The sequence below is a fragment of the Centrocercus urophasianus genome, unplaced genomic scaffold (genome assembly GCF_019232065.1).
Source record: "Centrocercus urophasianus isolate 14NV4802_14NV808 unplaced genomic scaffold, USGS_Curo_1.0 seq_23, whole genome shotgun sequence".
Classification (NCBI taxonomy): Eukaryota; Metazoa; Chordata; class Aves; order Galliformes; family Phasianidae; genus Centrocercus; species Centrocercus urophasianus.
The window spans coordinates 6,655,942-6,674,638 of record NW_024884789.1 but is presented as its reverse complement, the minus strand read 5'-3'; the positions used below and the strand labels follow the sequence as shown (position 1 = coordinate 6,674,638).

Below are 18,697 nucleotides of genomic sequence, written 5' to 3'. Positions count from 1 at the left end.
CTGCAGGCTGTGAATGAGCCAGCAGCACACAATGTCTGTATTCTTTGTGCAGGGCAATCTTCTCTTTGCTGCTGACTCTCTGGGCTCTTGTGCTTTGCTCCAAGGTTGGGCTGGGACCTCCAGATCCTGCAGGGGAGCAGAAATGAAGTTGGAGTGACTGTGTGCAAGCAAAACAACAACAAGAAAGTAAAATCTGCTCAAGGTCTTGGTTCAAGGATGTGGGGGAAATTACTCTGTGACCCTTAGCAGCACCAAGAAGAAATGCGTCCCACTAAATAAATCATCAGCATCAGTGGTGGAAGGTCATGTTTGGGTAGCAGGAACCCATGTGCTTCCCCCTGGGGAAGTTGTTCCAATGTCTGTGCCTTTAACTGGAGATCTGAGATGGAAGTGATCCCCATATTCTGTGTTTCCCTTGCTGGGTCAGCTCAAACACAGCAGCCCTGTTAGCAGCATCTGTGGCTGTCAGTGCCTTCTCATGTAATATGTTTGCAAAGCTCTTTTTTCTTCATGTTTTTGTGAACAAAGTGGAATGCTGGGAGAAGAGCTTTTAAAGTGTCTGTTCCTGCCCTGCCTCCTCCTGCCTATGTCATGTTTACAAGCACGCTGGCTCACGTCTCCTTTTAAGAGCCAGTTGTCGCCCCATTATGTACCTGCTACTTCCATGACCTTCCAACCTATTGTAATGTGTGCATCCCCCTCCTTCTGAGTGATGCTTTTTTTTCTTCCATCTCTGTGATAAGAAAAATGCAAGCAGAGGAGAAAGGGGGAGGTGGGGGGGAAACACATAAAAAGGGATACTTTATTTGCCTGGGCTGATTGCACGCTGCAGGAATCCAAATGTTATCCTGGTGGAAGTTTGCTGCCAGCTTGTGGGGTTGGAAGCTCAGCATCCAGAAGGGTTTGGGAGCTGCTGTGCCTGTCCCGAGCAGAGCGGCTGGGAGCCTGGCCCCCATCCAGCCCAGCTGGGCATTGCTTTGTAAACATCGGGGCAGCCAAACTGCTGGGGGAGAGGAGTTCAGGCTCCTTGGGAAAATGAGTGCTTCGTGGGAGCAGGACGTGAGCCCAGGATAGATTGGCTCTGCCCTTGCTGCACGGGATCGGCAGGTTTCCTGGTGTTGGGGCTGTGGGAAAGCCCTGATAAATGAGGCTGAGGTGTTGTGGAGGAGGATGAGATGGGAATGGAGGGTTATAGATGCAGCCACAGCCATGGCAGGAGCACAGAGACTTGTGGGTGCCCATGGTTCACAGCTCTGAGCTTTGAGTTTTGCATTTTGGGATGCAAACAGAAATGAAGTGTGTATGGCCTCAGAGCGCGCGGCTAAATTTAAACAGGGTTTGGGATGAAGCTGGTGTGGATGTAAAAGCTGCCAAATGTAGACTCCTGTAGAGCTTTTGCTTTGGGGAAGCGTGCCTGTGGGTTTGTGGGGGTGTGCAACAGAGAGCAGAGCCGGGAGTGGCAGCGGGTCTGGATGGAAGGGGACAAGCACAGAGCTCTGGGCAGGAGAGGATGCTCGGTGGCGCAGTGCTAAGGATTACTCTTGTCAGGTTGAATGTGGTGATCACACACCTGGGCTCCATTCCCTTCCTTTGTTGATGTGTATGGGCACCATGCTGTCTAAGAGAGGCATGAAGCTGGAGCGGAGTTTGGCAACTCTTCATGACTTTATTTGTATGGCTTTAATTTCTGAACAGCCACAGACCTGTGGAGTGTGGGGGAATCTCACCTCTAGTTGAAGCTGCAAGGAGGGTTTAATAAGGCAGAATGTGATTATGGGAGCTGATTTTGAGGAAGTAGCACCCTGGTCTACAGAATGCTGTTTGATCTTTAAAGGCCACAAAATACTCCGTGCTTCCAGCTCTCGCTGCATGTGAGTTCCCATGGGTAAAAGCATCCTTTCCTTTGACCTGGAGAGTGCACAGGGAATCAGCTGCTGCACAAAGGGGAGTCTGCTTGGTCTCCTGCACCCCATAAAGCAAAGGATGCTCTCTCATCTCAAGGTTTATGCTCCCTGTAAGATATCTGGAGGAATGGTCTCTCTCCCCTTGGATTGCCCTCTTGTCCCAGATGGCTGTGTTGCAATTGGGCATGCTTGTTTGTGGTTGCAGTTGTTAACAGGAGGTTAATGAGGTTCTTCAGCATCGTGGGGATCTGGGACATCTCAGTTCCTGAGCACTAGCTGAGATGTAGCAGTGATGAGAGATTAAGGAGGATGTTTCAATGTTCAACGTTATTTCAATGTTCAACAAATGTTGAAGGCAATTGCCCTGCTGCCTGCAGTGCTCCTTCAGCTCTGCTGTCCCATTTGCACCTATTTCTTCCTTTCTAAAAGCAGGTGACTGGGCATAACTCTTCCTGCACTGAAAAGCCTTGGATGTAGTGTGAGATAATGGGAACATACTGCTTCCCACGTTCTGCAGCAATCTGTCCATTCTGGGCAGCCTGCTGTCCTTCAGTAACGCTGAAACATTGTCCCTGCTAGGGATTTTGTCCGCTCCTTAAGTCACCAGCCAGAGCTGGGCAAGGATATGGAGGCTCCCTTGGGATAAGGAATATCCCAAGATGGAGGGGACCCGTCAGGATCATTGAGTCCAACTTGGGATAGGAATGGAGGGCTTTTTCTTTTGCCCAGCCCTTCTGGAAGAGCTCAGTTTGATTTGTTGGGTTGGATGCCTAAGCTGACGATGGTTGGACCCACAGGAGGGTGACTGGGAGCATCTTCCCCAGCAACAAGTACCCTATGTGGCCCTGCCAAGAGGAGCAGATCTGCTAGCACACAGGGAGCTGTGTTGCAGTGGTGTGCTTCATGATCATTACCTTGACGAATTGCAATTACACTGTGGGGTTACGCTAATAATTAATTCTATAAAGCTGGATTTGCTTGCGTCCCCACCCTTTCTCTCACTGACCTCAAATTATCCTTAATGATGTAAAGTTATCTGCTGCTGGGTGACTTTTCCATGTGTGCTTGGGAAGGGGAAGCCCACGCTTCAAATAAGGAAAATATTGCCCTCATAAGTCTTCATTCAGCTGCACTTGCCTTTAATGCTCAGTTACCAATTCAATTTTATAACTTCCATATTGAGGGAATCAAGTCCTTCATGCCTCTGGTTATTAAATGTATGTGATAAGTGCCTTATAATACTGTGAAAAATGGCTGATTTCTTTATGGGTTCCCAAGCCCTGTGAATAAAAGGGGCTGCCAGCCCCAGAGTGCAGGGTGTTTGCCCCTGTGGGGTGACATTGGGGACAGTGCTTTCCCAGCCTCCAGGGCTTGCTGTCTGCTCCTCCACCTCTGCCTGGAGGAGGCAGGGCTCAGTAGTCAATAGGTGACTTCTCTCTGTTCTTCCTACTGTCACATTCATATTTTCATGGTCTAGTGCTGGCGTGCCAAGTGGTTTGTTTATAATGCTAAACATATCAGGTAATTGAAAGCTAATGCTTCTATCTGCATGGCGAGGTGTAATGTTCCTGGATGACAAATCAATTTTCCCATTGCCCTATAAGAGCAAGGAGTCTAATACTTTGCTTGCTTTTCCAATGTGTGCATATCCTGAATTGGTAGGGGATCATTGAGCCCAACTGCAGGCTCCACCCAGGACCACTAACAATTCAAACCATATTTTTGAGAGTGTTGACCAAACATTTTCTTCTCCCATGTCCCTAGCAGCCCAACGTGGCACTTGTGCAGCATGGCTCTGAAGATGTGCCATCTGCTCTGTCAGATAGGAGCCGATGGCATCCTGATGGAAAGTCATCCTCCTTCAGTCTGGGCTGGATGTAGATTTGGGTAGCACACGTGTAGGCATGCTGCGTAGTACTTGGTGTTCATCAAGTGCCTTTTTTTAGCTATTTACCACAGCACTTGAAAAGCTGAGGGAGATTAGATAAATATTATCCTTGTCATATAAGGAGGGTGAAGGAAGGTCAGAGACATTAAGTAGCCTCAAGCTAATCACTCAGTAAATTGGCATAAGCTGCTGCTTTTCACCCCTGCCTCATTCACGTAGGATAAAATAAGCCTGGTTGTGTTTAAATATTTGTGGATGTTTTCATCTCCCTTGCTGCGTTGGCCCTGGGCTGGAAGAGGAGTGCATAGGGCTGTGTGGGCTTGCTGTGTGGTCTCAAGGAGGTGACACCAACCTGTATTGTCAGACATCTCTGGCAGAATGATGGGAATTCCTGTGGGATGGTGGGCACTGCTGTGCTTCCAACAAGTGGGTCTGGCTGTTGGCATGTCTGGAGACCAGCTGAAAGTTAAAGCCTGCCAATGGATGATCATATAGCCAATGAGATCTCTGATCTATCAGCAAAACAGGGGAAAAGCCACTGGTTTCACACAGTGACTGGGAGCTGTGGAGCTGGCAAAGAGGGCTTTGTGCTGTTGTAAGTGGAAGCTGAGATATGATGCAGGACTGTCCTCCTAAAGATAGCTTTTGTCTGGATAACTTTATGCCTGTAACTAATTTCCTAAGCAAAGAGACTGCTTTATGGTGAGAGGTTAATATGATTGTGTTACACTGGGAATAGTGCAGTGTTGGAGGTGAAGAGCTGGCTATAGGAGGAAAAAGTGGTGAAATATGTTGGAAGAGGTTGCTTGAAGGTGAAGTTGGCTCCTTCATGAAGTCATTGGCTCAAAAGGCAGGAGCTGGCTTGTGGGCTTTGCTGCTGGCTCAGTGCAGGGGCTGTGGGGGCACAGAGAGGAAGGGCCAAAAAAACAAATCCTAGTAGTGCACATATGGGAGTTCTATGGGCTTTTGCTGTCAGCTAGGAAGTCATGTCAGTTGTGAATGAGCTGGTGGGTAGGTGTGCTTGGTGCAGTGCTGGATTGCAGGTGAGGACAAGTGCTGATACGGCTATGATAAGGATGCTATGATCTTGGGCTGAAAGCCAAGGCATTGTGAGTACCAGTGGGGAGCTGCCTCTGTAAACTGAGTCCTCCTGGAGACTGCTGCATGTTCCTGGTCACCCTTATTGAAGATAAGAAGGACTTAAATAGGTCAGTGAAGAAAGTGGAGCAGTTTTCTATTACAGTGACTATCATAGTGGTTCTTATTGCGAAGGTCACTGAAGATCCAGTTGTATACTGGGTCTGAAGCCAGAAGTCAAACAACCTTGCCACCAAGGCTCTGTCTGAGAACGTATCTGCATCACTTCTGTGTCTTGAGTTTCTATGTCTTAAGGCGTTTGGTTCAGTTTGCCTTGCTCTTCGCTGCACAGTACAGACATGCTGCCTTGGGAGAACTGACCTTGTGTAATTTGTAAATGATTGCTGGGTGGGTCTGACTTCCTTGTAAAGGAAGGAGGGGTAAATAGCAGGAAAGGAAAAAAGCTGTTTAAGCAAGGATAATTTTGACTCAAGACAAATACGAAGTGTGCGTGTGTTGTAAGAAATGAGAAGAGCAGGGTTCCAGTGCAGCATTTCAGTACAAATTTGGAAGAAAAAGCCCCAGCTACTCCTAAACAGGACAGTTTGGTCTGTAAATGGCAGCTTTACATTGCAGGGAGACCTGGACTTGCCCAGGACTTGCCTAATAGACAAGAGGTAGAGAAGGAAGGGAGTATTTAAAACAAATAACCCTTTTCCCCTTTGCTTCCCCCTCCATCTTTGTTAGTGATTCATCTCATGTGGCGCTGATATTAAAGCTGGAAATGAGTCTAGGTGGATGTGTATATGGTGCACAGTTGAGGATTTGTGGAGTATAGTGTTATTGAAGCTATTGCATCTTGCAGAAGAGCTCCTTACCTTAGTAATAACTGAGGGATGCCTCAGGAATATATACTTAGAGGAGTTTGTAGGGAGGAGGGAGTAACCTATGGGCTGTAACTCATACCTAAAAGGTCTGATTGCAGAGAATGGGGCAGGGCTGGGAGTTGTCCTATCTGTTTTTGGTGTGGGCCCTGCAGATGTGTTCTGCCAGGTTAACGTTCAGAGACAGACGGGGAAGGTTCCAATTTGGATAGAAATGGGAAAGATGTAGTCTTTCAAGGGCAAGCAAAGCCATGGAAGAAAAAGAGGAGAACCTAACTTGAGAGGCTGAAGGACATGAAGAGAGACTGAAGTTCTAGGAATGAAGTTTCTTTGGTTGGTTTGCTTTCCTGTGCAACTGCTGCCAATTTTGCAGTCACAGCTTGACTCCTTGAACTTTTGGAGTAAGATGCATTTCTGTTTATTTTGTGCTGGCTGGATTTGCCTGAATCCACTTCTTAAAGGTTACGCTACTCTTTCAAAAGCTATAGGGAACAAAAGAAAATGGATTTCTGGGTGTATCTTAGGGGTGCCTGTCAACAAAGTCTGATTCACCACTTTGAGGAGCTAGGGAGTGACTCCTGCTAAGTTGAAAAGTGTGTGTGTATAGATATATATGAAAACAACTTTCTGGGACCCCTTGTGAAGGGAAGCATCTGTGTAGCTACAAGGACTCAAATTTGCTTGCTGAACTGTGCACCTAATTCAAGATGATGCTGTCACCCTCTGTTGCACTCTATGTAAAACAGCTGCTGTGTCATGGGATTTTTCTATGTGTGTGTATTGATTTCCACCTCCCTTGTCACTCCCTATATGGGTGTTGTGTGTGTATGTAAATAACAAACCAGAGTGTATTTGACTCTGGAAAATCCTGGGCTGCCTTTGGGAGGCTGGAGCATGGATTCTGAAGGCTTCTTTGCAGCTTGGTACAATGTCACTCGTGGAGGGATTGAACTGCTTGGAGGGCAATAGCCATTCTGTCCAGTGCAGGTCTGTACTGGCATTATGTACTTCATCCATTTCCATAGTTATAGTGCAGCATTTTGTGGACAGAATGAGAGACTCTTTTCATTTTGAGTCCAGAGCAGGCCAAGATGTTTGTAGTTCTGTCAGATTTACAGCTCCCACCAAGACCCCCAGTCACCAGCAAGCCTGTGTGTGTCATTGGGAACAAGCCCAGGTCTCTTCCTACCTCTCATATGCTGCGTGTGGCTTTGAGTGTCAGGTCAAAAATAACCTTGACTATTTTATTTTAGCAACCACAATCAATAAAACAAGAGCCAATCTGGCTGCCACCTCCTTCCCAGCCCTGGCTCAGGGCTCAGCTCCAGCGTGCCCTAGTGGTAAACCCAAGTCATCCCCTTCCTGCCTCTTCTTTTCTTGGAGGAGCCTCTCCTTTGGGTTGTAGGAGTCATGTTTGTAGCCCTGCAAAAGGCAAGTACCCAGGCACACAGTCCTCTAGTCTTGTGCCCTAGGATGTGAAATTTTCATGGGTTAGAATAGAATGGCTTGAGTTGGAAGAAACCTTCAAAGATCATTAAGCTCCAACCCCCTGCCATGGTCTGGTTGTTCCCCACCAGCTCAGACTACCCAGGGCCCCATCCAACTTGGCCTTGAGCACCTCCAGGGATGGGACACCCACAGAGATGACTCCTGGGTCTTTGGTCTTATTGGATTTGGATGGTGATAGCAGAGAAACATGTTCAGGGTTGAAGTTTAATCCAGAATTTGGATTTTTACATTTCTTCTTCTTTATGTGGATGGTATTTGGGATGTAGTTTAAGTCCAGATTCTATTGTGCTTGTTCATCTATTCTTGTGCAAATGCTTCTCTAGCACTCACTATGTTCTGAGAAGGAATGTATGACCTCTGTGACTGCTCCAGGAGTGGCTGAAGGGTCTCTATTCCCCTTAATCACCTTCTGTTCCACCATGTGATGTCCTATACTCAGAGGTGATGGTTTTAGCATTGGCCCATCACCCCAACCCTCCATAACATGGAAATGTTTCTCTGCCCAGGGCTGAGTACGAAGCCAATGATGGTATCAGGGCAAATGTGAGTTTGGGAGCATGTGCTCCTGAACTTGGAGGCTGCACTTCTTTTATGCCTTGTCTAAGGGAACTGGACAGATTTACGTCCTCCGAGATTGCTCTGGTAGAGGACCACATTTACTTGCTGTGCAGCAAGGTTCTCTTGGAAATGTGCTTTCTGTTGGAAGGAATATGAGTGTGGTCTGGGAGAAAGCCTTGACTCACCAAGGACTACCGGGCTGGTGGAAACCAAGCTTCTTCCCAACTGCACAGCATTGCAGCTTGTTAGGGGCCTGCGGCCATGCTGCTGCCATCATCACTCCTGTGCTCCTGATAACAGGGGACCCCGTCCTCTGGGGCTGTCGATCTGTCACCTTCCCCCAGCTCTAATATTTACTGAGTAACAATCCCATGGTGACAGATCTATTTCTGTTTTCTGTTCTCTGTAACATACCTGCTAGAGTGCCCCAGGTGACAGAGGAATTTATAATAAAGGCATGGCTTCCAAACTGAGTTTGGCACTCTGCTGCCAGCAGCGCTTCCAGCTAGCAAGGACCAGCACCGTTGTCCACTATAGTAAGAGAATGGATAAATATATGCCATTTTTCCTTTCCTCCCCTTTTCAGGCCCCATATTTTTGTTGAGACGTTTTATTTACTTTCACTCCTTTTGAGTGGCATTGTTTCACTGATGTGCATGGAGAGAAGCAATGACTTTACCAATGGCGTACAATGGATCGGTTGCATTTCCTACACTGAAAATTGTGGGTAAAACCATGTTGGTGGTGGTGTTTTTTTACCCTGGAGTGCAGGGAACACAGAATAAAAAGCAGCATGGGAAGCTGCTTGTTTTGGCAGCATGATGCATACCACATGTATCTGGGGATATGTCTGCTGAAGCCAGAGTACATTCAATTTCCAGACCTTCTGCACGTTGAAGGTTTGAGCTAGAGCAAAGGTGAACATGTCTGCTGTCCTCTGAGTGGGCAGAGCCATCTGGATGTGCCGTAGCTGAGCCTTTCCTTCTCTTTCACAGACACATAGAGAACTGGAAGAACTTGCAGACGCTGAATGCTGTAGACATGGAGCTGTACACGGGACTCCAGAGGCTGTGAGTATGTCTTGCATGTCGGGGAGGAGAAGTGCACTGGGCAGTCCCTTGCTTCCTAAGCAAATGGTTCCCTCTTTCTCTGCGCTGTGGCATTTGGAGCCTATTTAAGCTGCTGGCTCTGCAGTGTTTTGTTATGAAACTTCACAAAATGGAGATGAAGTGCTTTCTGGTCTTTACTGGATCTGGGAGAAGGAAGATTGCTAGCTCGTGACAGCTCTGTCAACACACATCAGCCCTGACCTCTCCTCTCCCCCGCTGTTCTGGTGCTGGGCTTGTGCATTGTTCTGACTCATTTCAGTCCCACAGTGTGGATTTCCAGCTGTCTCTGCCAATCCTTCAATGCTGGGCTGTTGGTTCTCGTTTAGTTTGGTTGTTGTCGTGGTAGTGCTGCATAATTAGGAAATGACATCTCCCTGTGCAGCCCTCCTGGTTTCAGAAGAGCTTGACCTTGTGCATCACAGAGAAACTGAGGCCCTTTGCCTGAAAGTAGTTTTCTTGGTGCTTGGGAAGGCTGGGTACCACCTGGGTATCTGAACCCCAACAAACTGCATGCTAAACACCCATCTTGCATGCCGACTGATGCAGTTCTCATCTTGTCAAAGCAAACAGTGAAGGGGCATACTGTTGTTTGCAGCCCAGCAGCTGCTGCGTGCTGAGCCTGTGCTGCTGGTGTCAGCTGAAGCTGAAAAGCCTGATTTCCTCTGCACTTGAGGGGGTTGTCTGGGGGTGAGATGTCCCTCCTTAGGGACTGGAGGGCTCCTGTGTACTGTCTGCTACTGTGCTGTGTCTGTGCTCAGCACAGGGCTTTAGAGCAGTCTTCAACATGGACTTCATTGCTGCCCTTTCATTCTCTTTCCAGGACAATCAGGAACTCAGGACTACGAAATATCCAACCTCGCGCCTTTGCGAAGAACCCTCATCTGCGCTACATGTGAGTGCAGCCAGCTGCTGTCTGTGCCCCTCTGCTCCCCCAGCAAGGCTTTGGTCACAGACCGTGGCACCAGGGAGGGGGATGCTGAAGGGGAAAGGGTTGAGAGGTGGCCATCTCGTTATGCAAATCCTGAGGCACGTGGCTGTCAGATCTCCTAATGAGTGGCTTTGTGAGCTGGCCCATTGGTGGGCATGGGGTAGGGCTGGAGTAGTGGTGTTGTGAGATATTGTTTGAGTGCTCAGCTCCCTGGGCATCATTAGCCATCGGGTATGGTGTCCCAAGGAGCTTGCCTATGCTTGAGGTCAAGGGATTTCTTTACTGGATATCTATTCGCCTTCCAAAGGCATTGAACAAAAGCTGGAGTACTGTGCAAGTTGTGGAAAGTGTTCATGGGTTTGAAATGTCTTGTCAAAGCAACTGTGTCCAAGATAAAGCCTTGTTGGCTCTGGCACAGGTTAAAAGAAGAAAAAAAAAAAAAAAAAATTGGTGGGGAGTGGTGCAGCTTTGGGTTTGAACTGGTGAGCTGGATGGAGAGCATCCCTGTGTTTTAGAAACCAATGCCAGTAGCTTTTTCTATGGGGAAGATGGCTGTAGAGCACAGCCATTTGACTCTGTGGGTGCAGGTGGCCATTGAGATGGAATGCTACTGGTGGAGGGATATATATCCAGTTCTGCAGGTTGTATCTATTTGTCTTTTGATGTATGCTCAGAGATTATTTGAACTGAAAACCCCAGAAGCTTCCTTTTTGGAAAACCAGTTACAGTTGCTAAGTGACGGTGAAGTACTTCCTAAATAGGAGATGTGCAGTACCAAAGGGCATGAATAGTTAAGGGCATTATGAACAAACATGAGGCCTTTCTGAGTTTTAAAAGTGTGTATCTTGTTATAATATAAACTCCTTAACACTGGCCACAGGGATTTCCCTGATTTTCATGCTTTATTATTTTGATTTGTAGCATTTGTTTTGTATTTTGTGTAGTTGTTTGTTACTGGGAAATGTTCTTTCTGAAATACCTTTCCCAACTGACTTTTTTCTAATGTAATTTGTCAATTGTGCTGTTGCAGTTTATTCATTTTTTATCTGTTATATACATAGCATTTGGTTCCTGATGAAATTAGTTTGGTTATCATAGGAGTGTAGGAGGAAATATGCTCACTTTGAATCTGAGTGTGCCATTAACATGTACACATACAATTGTTACTGCTTTCTTGGAAAGCACTTAGGTTTTTTTTTTTGTCTTTTGAGATTACTTTTGAGATGGGGGGGAAAAAAACCCCCGACATATCCATCTTGTGTCAAAAGCTGAGGTTGGTGTGTTGTGATGAAATATGTGTTTGTTTACTGCTCGGGCCATGTAAGATTGATCATGTTCTTAATGTCTTTCTTTCCTTGCCGTTTGAAGCTTGAGGCAAGGAAGTGCATTATTTGGTTGATGTTTGCTGGTGGGATTTGATGCTGTTGAGCACACCCAGCAGTGTGTTCCAGTGGTGTGTCCATGGTGTGTGAATGCTTTCAATGTGGCTGCTCCTGGTGGCAGATTCTCATCCATAGGGATGCAGAGCTGGGTCTTGCAGGGAAATCTGCTTCCTTGAACTCTCATGTCATGGTGCTGGCTTCTTTCTCCTGGGACTGTCCAATTCTGGCATAAGAGCGTGGATGCTGCCCAGGCTTAGAGACACACAGTGCCAATTGAGTTCCACTGTGTGCTCATGGGGCTATGCCAGCACATCAGAGCATCTTTGTAGCTGCTGCTTCTTGGAGAGCTCAGCTTGCTGAGAGCCTGACATTTTCTGAAGCCACTACACATAGGTGCCAGGGATAAAAGGATTAATGGAAATATCACTCTGCTGTGAGTCTTGGACTGCTTTAAGTGGGTACAGTAGCTGACAAGAGCAAGGGATACCATCTCAATCCCCTCATGGTAGAGTTGGCAGCAGCTGAATGTGTTGCAGGACAGTGGACTTCAGGCTGATGGGTGAGCTGTGTGGTTTTGCTCCTCCTTTGCTAGGTTTGGATGATTGCAGGTGGAGCTGAGATACAGACTGCACATCTCTAACAAACATAGAGACTTCACAGCCTGAATAAGGATAACCCTCGTGGGGTGCTGCAAGTTGGATCTGAAAAGCAGCAGGCATTTTTCCACATGAAGCTTGTATACAAATGGCAGGGACTCAGTTGCTTTTTTCCCCACCCCTCCCTGTTCTGGGTTGGATCCCAGCCTCCCTCTGAAGCGACTTTTTCCCCAATGTCTTTCATCAAAGCTTCCTCATCTCGGATGGACCAGATAGCTCTGCCTTCTCCTATCAGCTTCTATTTCTGGCTGCTCCTTACTGCGTGCGCTTGTCTTCAGACCCCAGCTGTGCAATCATAAGCAGATCACTTAGCTCTAATTGCAGGAGTTCAGGTTTGTAGGGGTTTAAAAGAATGGTTCTGGATGAGGTTTGGTGTGTTCATTTAAATTCCATCCCCTTTTCCGTTGTGGATCTTGGGCCACTGATTTCTTCTAAAAGTAGTACTGACTCTGTGTTGAAGAGGATCGTTGTAAGCCTCGTCTAAACTCAATGTCATCCAGAGGCTTTCTGCATGCTCACTCTGGAAGTCTTCTTTATTTCTATGCAAAGTTGTACTGGCAGCTTCCTGCTCCCATTTCTGTGCAGCTTTCACTGTCCCTTGGCTAATAGGGAAATGGTTGTGGGGAGTAGCATGTGTAGCATGTGAGAAGCTGCACATGTAGGTTGTAGAAAATCTTCGTCCTGACTGCTCAGATCTGGGTAAATTGGGGTAGAAGACTGTAGAAATGTTTAGTGATGACACAAAACCTCAGTCTTTGGCTTGACATAGGCAAGAAGGCTTTAGGATGATATGGTGCCTAAACTTGAGACACATAAACCATCTGAATACATATTTATGTCACTGTGTTTTGAGCTTATTGAGGAAAACGTCTTTTGTGCTCTTACCATGCCTGTTCTTCTCTTGGTAATACTGAAATGCTCTGGCCAATTTAATTCAGCTTGATAGGGAATTACAAGTCATGAGGATCTTTTTCATATAACTGTCATGAAAATAGTCAGAGAAACAGTGCAGAGAGGTTGCTGTAGTGCCCTGTAGGAAGGAATGCAACACAATCACAATCTTTACTTAGGTACTGAGAAGTCACCAGGAAAACCCAGCACTGGAATCAGTGTGCAGGAGAGGACAAGACCTGATTGCTTCCAGGCAATGTGTCCAGCCTGCTGCTCACAGCTGGGGTGGTAGAGCTATGGATGTGGGAGAGGAGAGTTCCAGCAGATTGTGCCTAAGGCTAGACAAATTGACTTCTGCGGTGTCTGAATCTCCCTGTACTGGGAAACAGGTACTTAAGAGACTGTAATTCCCTCTAAATGTTTTCCTGAGCAGCTGCATACTGGGCCAGCCAGTCAGGAGGCACTGTGTTTGCAGAGGGTAATTGTGCGCACCTTATTTATTGTGGAGGAAAGAAAACAAATTAAGGCTGTGTAATTATAGAGACAGGCACACTTTTAAATAAGGCTTAAGTAGTCAGATTTCTATTTAGAAAATTAATAATTGCCATTTCTGCCTGCCTTTAGAGGCTCTTCTTAAAGTGTCTTCTGGATGTTTATATGTGCTCTAAATGGGTTTGTGGGCTGGCCGAGACACAGCTCCTATCAAAGAGCAACACTGCCTGCCAGAGCAGGGATGGGGCTGAAGATGAAGCTTTTTCCTCTATTTTTCACCCAAGCATCTTAAGGATGGAGTCTTTGGGAAAAGTCAATAGGCTTCAGGAGTGCTTTATGCTGAGTGCATCTGGTTTTTGAGTACTGTATGGGCAGACTGCTTTCTGTTGTATATGATTTTTAAATCTGTATGATCCTATCAGTGTTCTTGCTATAAAATTGAGGCTTGAGGATAAACTGATGGGTGCTGCATGGACCTCCTCTGACTGGTGAAGTGTGAGCTAGCTGATAAATGGGACTGTTCCTATAGGTAAACCCACAGAGTGGTTAACCTGCGGTACCCTAGGACCTGTACTGTTGGTTGTATAGCTTGGAGGATGCAGTTGGCTTGGGTGCCCTATTAGGCTCCTGACAGTTGTGTGGCATCACTGTTCATTGCAAGGGATTTGGACTATGTGGCCTTTAAAGGTCCCGTCCAACTCAAGTGACTCTATGGTGTCATAGAACTGGTACTCTGGTGTTGGAAGTAGTCTGCAGCTTTGACATGGGAGTTCCCAGAGGCACGTTGTGGCTTTAGTCTTTGACAAGGAGGAAACTGGACTGTGTCACCTGAAAACTGAGATAGCCAGGTAGCTCAGAGTTGGTGAGATTGTGTGCCCTTGTCTGGATGAGGAGCTATGAGATATGGTTTAGGAGCTTGTGGTAGGAATGGTAATGGGAGGATAGTTGGACTAGATCTTGCAGGTCATTTCCAGCCTTGTGATTCTATGATTCTTTTCAGTGCTGTTCTGGGACAGCACTTGAAGCCCTCCAGCAGCTGAGGCTTGCATGATTACAAGGGCTGAGGGCAACAGCTTTGCAAGGCTGGCAGAGTTCACCTTCTTTGCTCTGTGCATCTGGGAGATTGATCAAGATCTCATAATAAATAAAGAAGTAAACAAAATATCAGACTTTGAATTACTGCAAATATAGCATCGGTCTCTCAGTCATGGCTTGAGGGTCATTTTGCTGTCCTTCGTGTTTAATGATCTATTGCCTTGCTCTAAAAGAGCCACTTGTGTATATAAGGCAGAGTTAAATGTTCTTTCTTGCTTTCTCCTCCTGTAAACAGCTCCACGCCCTGTGTCTGCCTGCAGTCCCTTGCTCCATCCTGGATGTGCTATTACCCTTTCTCTTCTTGATGATTTCTCCACGTCTTGTCCTTTCATCGCTGTGCTGCTCTCATATCCATCTTGGCAGCCTCCTCCTAATCCAAACTGTCATGTGTTAATTGCTTATGTTTTCCTTTCTGTACTCCTGAGCTAGTGCAGTCTGACAAGTCCTGTGCATAAGCTGGGGCACAGCAGATGAGAGCTCTTAGCTCACTGAGTATGAAGTAATGTGCTGAACTAAACCACCTCCTTGGTAGTTCAATGTGTCTTACTTTGCATTTGCAAAGAGCTAAATGGGAGTTGAATTTTCCTGTGACTACAAGACAAAAAAATAACAATAGGAGAAAAATTAAATAGTCTTTCACTTCCATTAGGTGAATGTTCTTCGTTATTTCTAATCAAGAAGGCAGTTTGGGTACAATTTGATTCACACTTGTACTCTAAAGAAGTTACCACCCCACCACCTTCTAACAGTGAGCCTCTGTGCTGTGATTTACTTAGGAGGCATTTTCCCCTGTGTCTCTCTAGTTGTTCTGTAAAATGATGGGCACACTTAGAGCGCAGCCACCAAAATAAACAGCAATGTCTCTTTCTCCATAAACTTTTCTGCTCTGACTTTCTATCTGTTCTGTTCCCTGGATGCCAGCACAGAGCAGGTCCTTGCTGGTATGCTAACTGACAGCAGTGGTTTGGTGGGATGTTTATTCCCAGTCCTTACCTCAGATAACAGACAAGCAGCTAACTGCAGCTGTTTGTTTTCCTTCAGCAGCAAAGGTGGGTTCTGTGTTTTTCCAGCCATCGTGAGCAAGGCTAAAGGAGATTCCAGTTTCCTACAGGACTGTGGCTTTCCTTCAGGCTGGGTCAAAATCATTTGACTTGTATATGGAGGGCTGGGTGTAGGATTTCTGACTGCAGGCTGCTTCACTCAGCTCAGGAGAAGGTTTTTTTGTATTGTAATAAGAGGTAGAGCAGTGATTTTATGCACTGTGTACTCCAATGGGGCTTGAGACAGAAACTTTCTAACTTGAGCACTTTGCACCTTGGAGCAAGACCTGTTCTGCCTTGATTCCCCACCTGAAAACCTGGAACAACAACACTTGTTTTCTCTCCTTTTATTTGATTTATTTGCAGTGTAACTCCTGGTATGGTTTCTAGTGATACTTGGCATTGAATTGTGGGATGTGGTTGCAATGTAAGACAAGCTGTAATAATACAAATACTATCACAAGTATTTGTAGCCTGATCACATTCTTATGTCATGCCTATTCCTCTGGTACCTGGATTCTTAGGATTCTAGTATGGCTTTCTCTCTCCTTCCTTCCTTTGAAATGTTGAGATGTTTGTAGCTGTACTGAGTGACTATGGGGATTTATTTTGCTTTCTGAAGATTGATCAATTGTTTTTTGGAATACATGTGAAAGAGGAAACTGCTGCTCTTTTCCAGAGCAACAGTTGCCTTTCCAGTCCCATTTTTCCCTTTTCTTAATAAACAAAAACTGCTTGGGGGGTTCTTACTCTCTGTAATATGTAGTCCTTGATGCAACAACAATGACCTCATAGATATTTTGTGAGCTGCCCTTCAAAGAGAGGCCTAATATCAGGTGCTGTCCTGAAGATGTTGTGTAGCTGGTTAAAACCTCACCATATCTTTCAGCCTCTCAGAAGAGAACACCAGCAGCACAGGATGAGCTGATTCCAGGAGATAGGGGACTGACTATGACCAGATTTTGTTTCTAGGCTCTTGGGATCGCTTCGTATTGGAGATATTCCAGAAACGTCCTCTGGCTGTTCCTTTTAGTTGCTCTCCAAAACCTGTGGCTCAGTTGATTAGTTGTGGTATAAGGTGTGTCTTGTCTGCCTGTGCCAGTGTAAGAGCTACTGCACAGGGAGAAGGAACTTCCCAGATGGGATCTGAGAGCATGGAAGCCTCATGGAAAGCTGCTGGGGAAGTGAGCAATCGTTGTGGGATGAGTGAAAGTTAAGTGACCACATGTATTATCTCACCTTTTTCTTGATATTAGTTTACTAACAGTACAGTTCCAGGGATGATTTTCTTTTCTTTTCTTTTTTTTTTTTTTTTTTTGATGTACAGTCAGTACCAGGGCAGAAAAATAGAAACATTCAAATCATATGTTATTTGAGTAATAAGATACGTCAGGGTAGGAATGATGAGATATTAATCCACGATAGTGTGTGACTAGGCAATAATTTAAATGTCATGAGTTAAGCAGTTGTGTGTTTTATTATAAAATTTTATTAGGAAAATGTAGGGGAGGAGGGGAAAGTGTCTCACCAAAACTCTCCATTTGTAGTAGGATGAATTCTGAATTATCAGACGCAAGGCACTGAGATGTTTATAAGGCTGCGAATAGGGGCACGAGTCTTTGTTTTCGAGGTGCTGTGGTGATCGCAGAGGACAGGTCCGATCATCAGCCTGAATCGCGGTGCCCGGTGCCCCCTTCTCCCCGCCGCGCAGTGAGCGACGCGCCGCCGTTCAGCACCACGGACAGGGCCGCTCCCGGCCGTCCTGCGGCGCTTCTCCCTCCGGCCTCTGTCCCGCTCACCGAGCTCCTCAGTCTCCCAACCTCCAGGTTTTCAGGCCTCCCTGCCTCCAACCCTCCTGTTTTCTCTGCTTGCAGCTGGGCTTTCCAGCTTCCAAGCAGCCCCAGCCACTGACTGCAGCACAGGCATTTCCTGCTTGCAGCATGCCTCCTTACTTGTGCTGAAGCCTTGCGTTTTTCCTGCCTCTTGTTTGCACCTGGCTGCAGGTGCAAGCTGTGTCTAGCCATAAGGTTTGACATCACCTGAGGAATGACCTGTCTGGTTTCACTGCCAGCAGCGCTTTCAATCTTCCATCTTTCCCTCTGTGTATGAAGCAAATCTTCTGAGATGTCTGTTTGACAGATGCAATATAAACTTTCTGAACTGCAGTGGCTCCTGGCACTGGCTTTGTTCTGCAGCAGGAATGGAGTCATCCTGCAGCACTGCTACCCGGCAGCTGTCTGTGGGTTTCTCACATGAGGAGTTTTCTAGGAAGACTGCCATCTGACCTCACTGAAACAGCAGCTCATGAAGCTTGGTTAAACATTTGTTGACTCCATTTGTGCTTGTTGGTAATTGTGAGTAATTTGATATCTTGGAATAATGAAGGAATGCCTACTACAATTTGAAGCACTCTGCACTTCATCGTGATTATGCTTTTCGTTTGGAAAATACTCCTGACAGTGACCAAGGTTTGGAGATAAAAGGTAGAAGAAATAAACTTCTCTTTTTATGTACAACTCTTTTTTTATGTTTTGAGAAGAACAGAAAATACACAGCCCCTTTGTTCAGATGTTCCTCTGAATTTTTTGGCAGAACTGATTGCTAGGGACAAAACATGTTTGTGCTTCTGGTTATGAGTGAGGATTGCAGTGAGCAGGACTTGCTGGACCCTGGCTGCCTTTAGTAGCTGTAGGCAACTCTGTGCACAGAACAGCACTCCCCTGTGTGTGCTCAACTGCTGCAAACAGGCACATCTCTGCTCCAAACCCCATGCTCAGGTGTGCCCCTAGGTGCTGCTGCCTCTCTGCTCCCCATCCCCATGGATCCCTGGGGAGAGCTGTGAGCTGGCTCTCTGCTTGATGTTGTCTGTCTCCCAGGTTGAGTGTTTATCTTGCCATTTGATGAGGCATAGCTGGAACATATCAGCATCACCTCCTGCTGAGGCCAGGAGCCTCTGTGATGCACAGGAGGTGTCAGCTGCCAGCTCTACTGGCTGACAGTGCGTTCCCTTTGGTGGAGTGTGGTCCCTCTGGAGGTGCTGCATGATCCCAGCTCTGCCTTCTCTTCCCCACATGTGCCCCACAGATCTGGTCCCTTGGGGTGGGTGTCATAGAATCATAAAATAGCTTGGGTTGGAAGGAACTTTAAAGGTCATCTGTTTGTCCAGCTGCTTGATCCCAAGCTCTGCTGGGCTCAGCAGGGATGTGGGCTGGGTGCTGTGGGCTAATGGCAGGCTTTCTTTTCATTAGCTGGTATAAACACAGCTCTTTGGCAGCAGCTTCCTT

At 46.5% G+C, this 18,697-nt stretch overlaps 1 protein-coding gene across 2 annotated transcripts in view; it reads left to right on the top strand.

Annotated features, from left to right (window-relative positions):
- The window catches only part of NTRK3 (neurotrophic receptor tyrosine kinase 3), a 177,440-nt gene that overhangs the window by 15,929 nt on the left and 142,814 nt on the right, over positions 1–18,697 (top strand). For both annotated transcript variants that reach the window (XM_042824711.1, XM_042824712.1), the window contains exons 2-3: positions 8,816–8,890; positions 9,750–9,821. In XM_042824711.1, the coding sequence (XP_042680645.1) occupies positions 8,816–8,890; positions 9,750–9,821 (147 nt within the window). The remainder of the gene's footprint in view (positions 1–8,815; positions 8,891–9,749; positions 9,822–18,697) is intronic.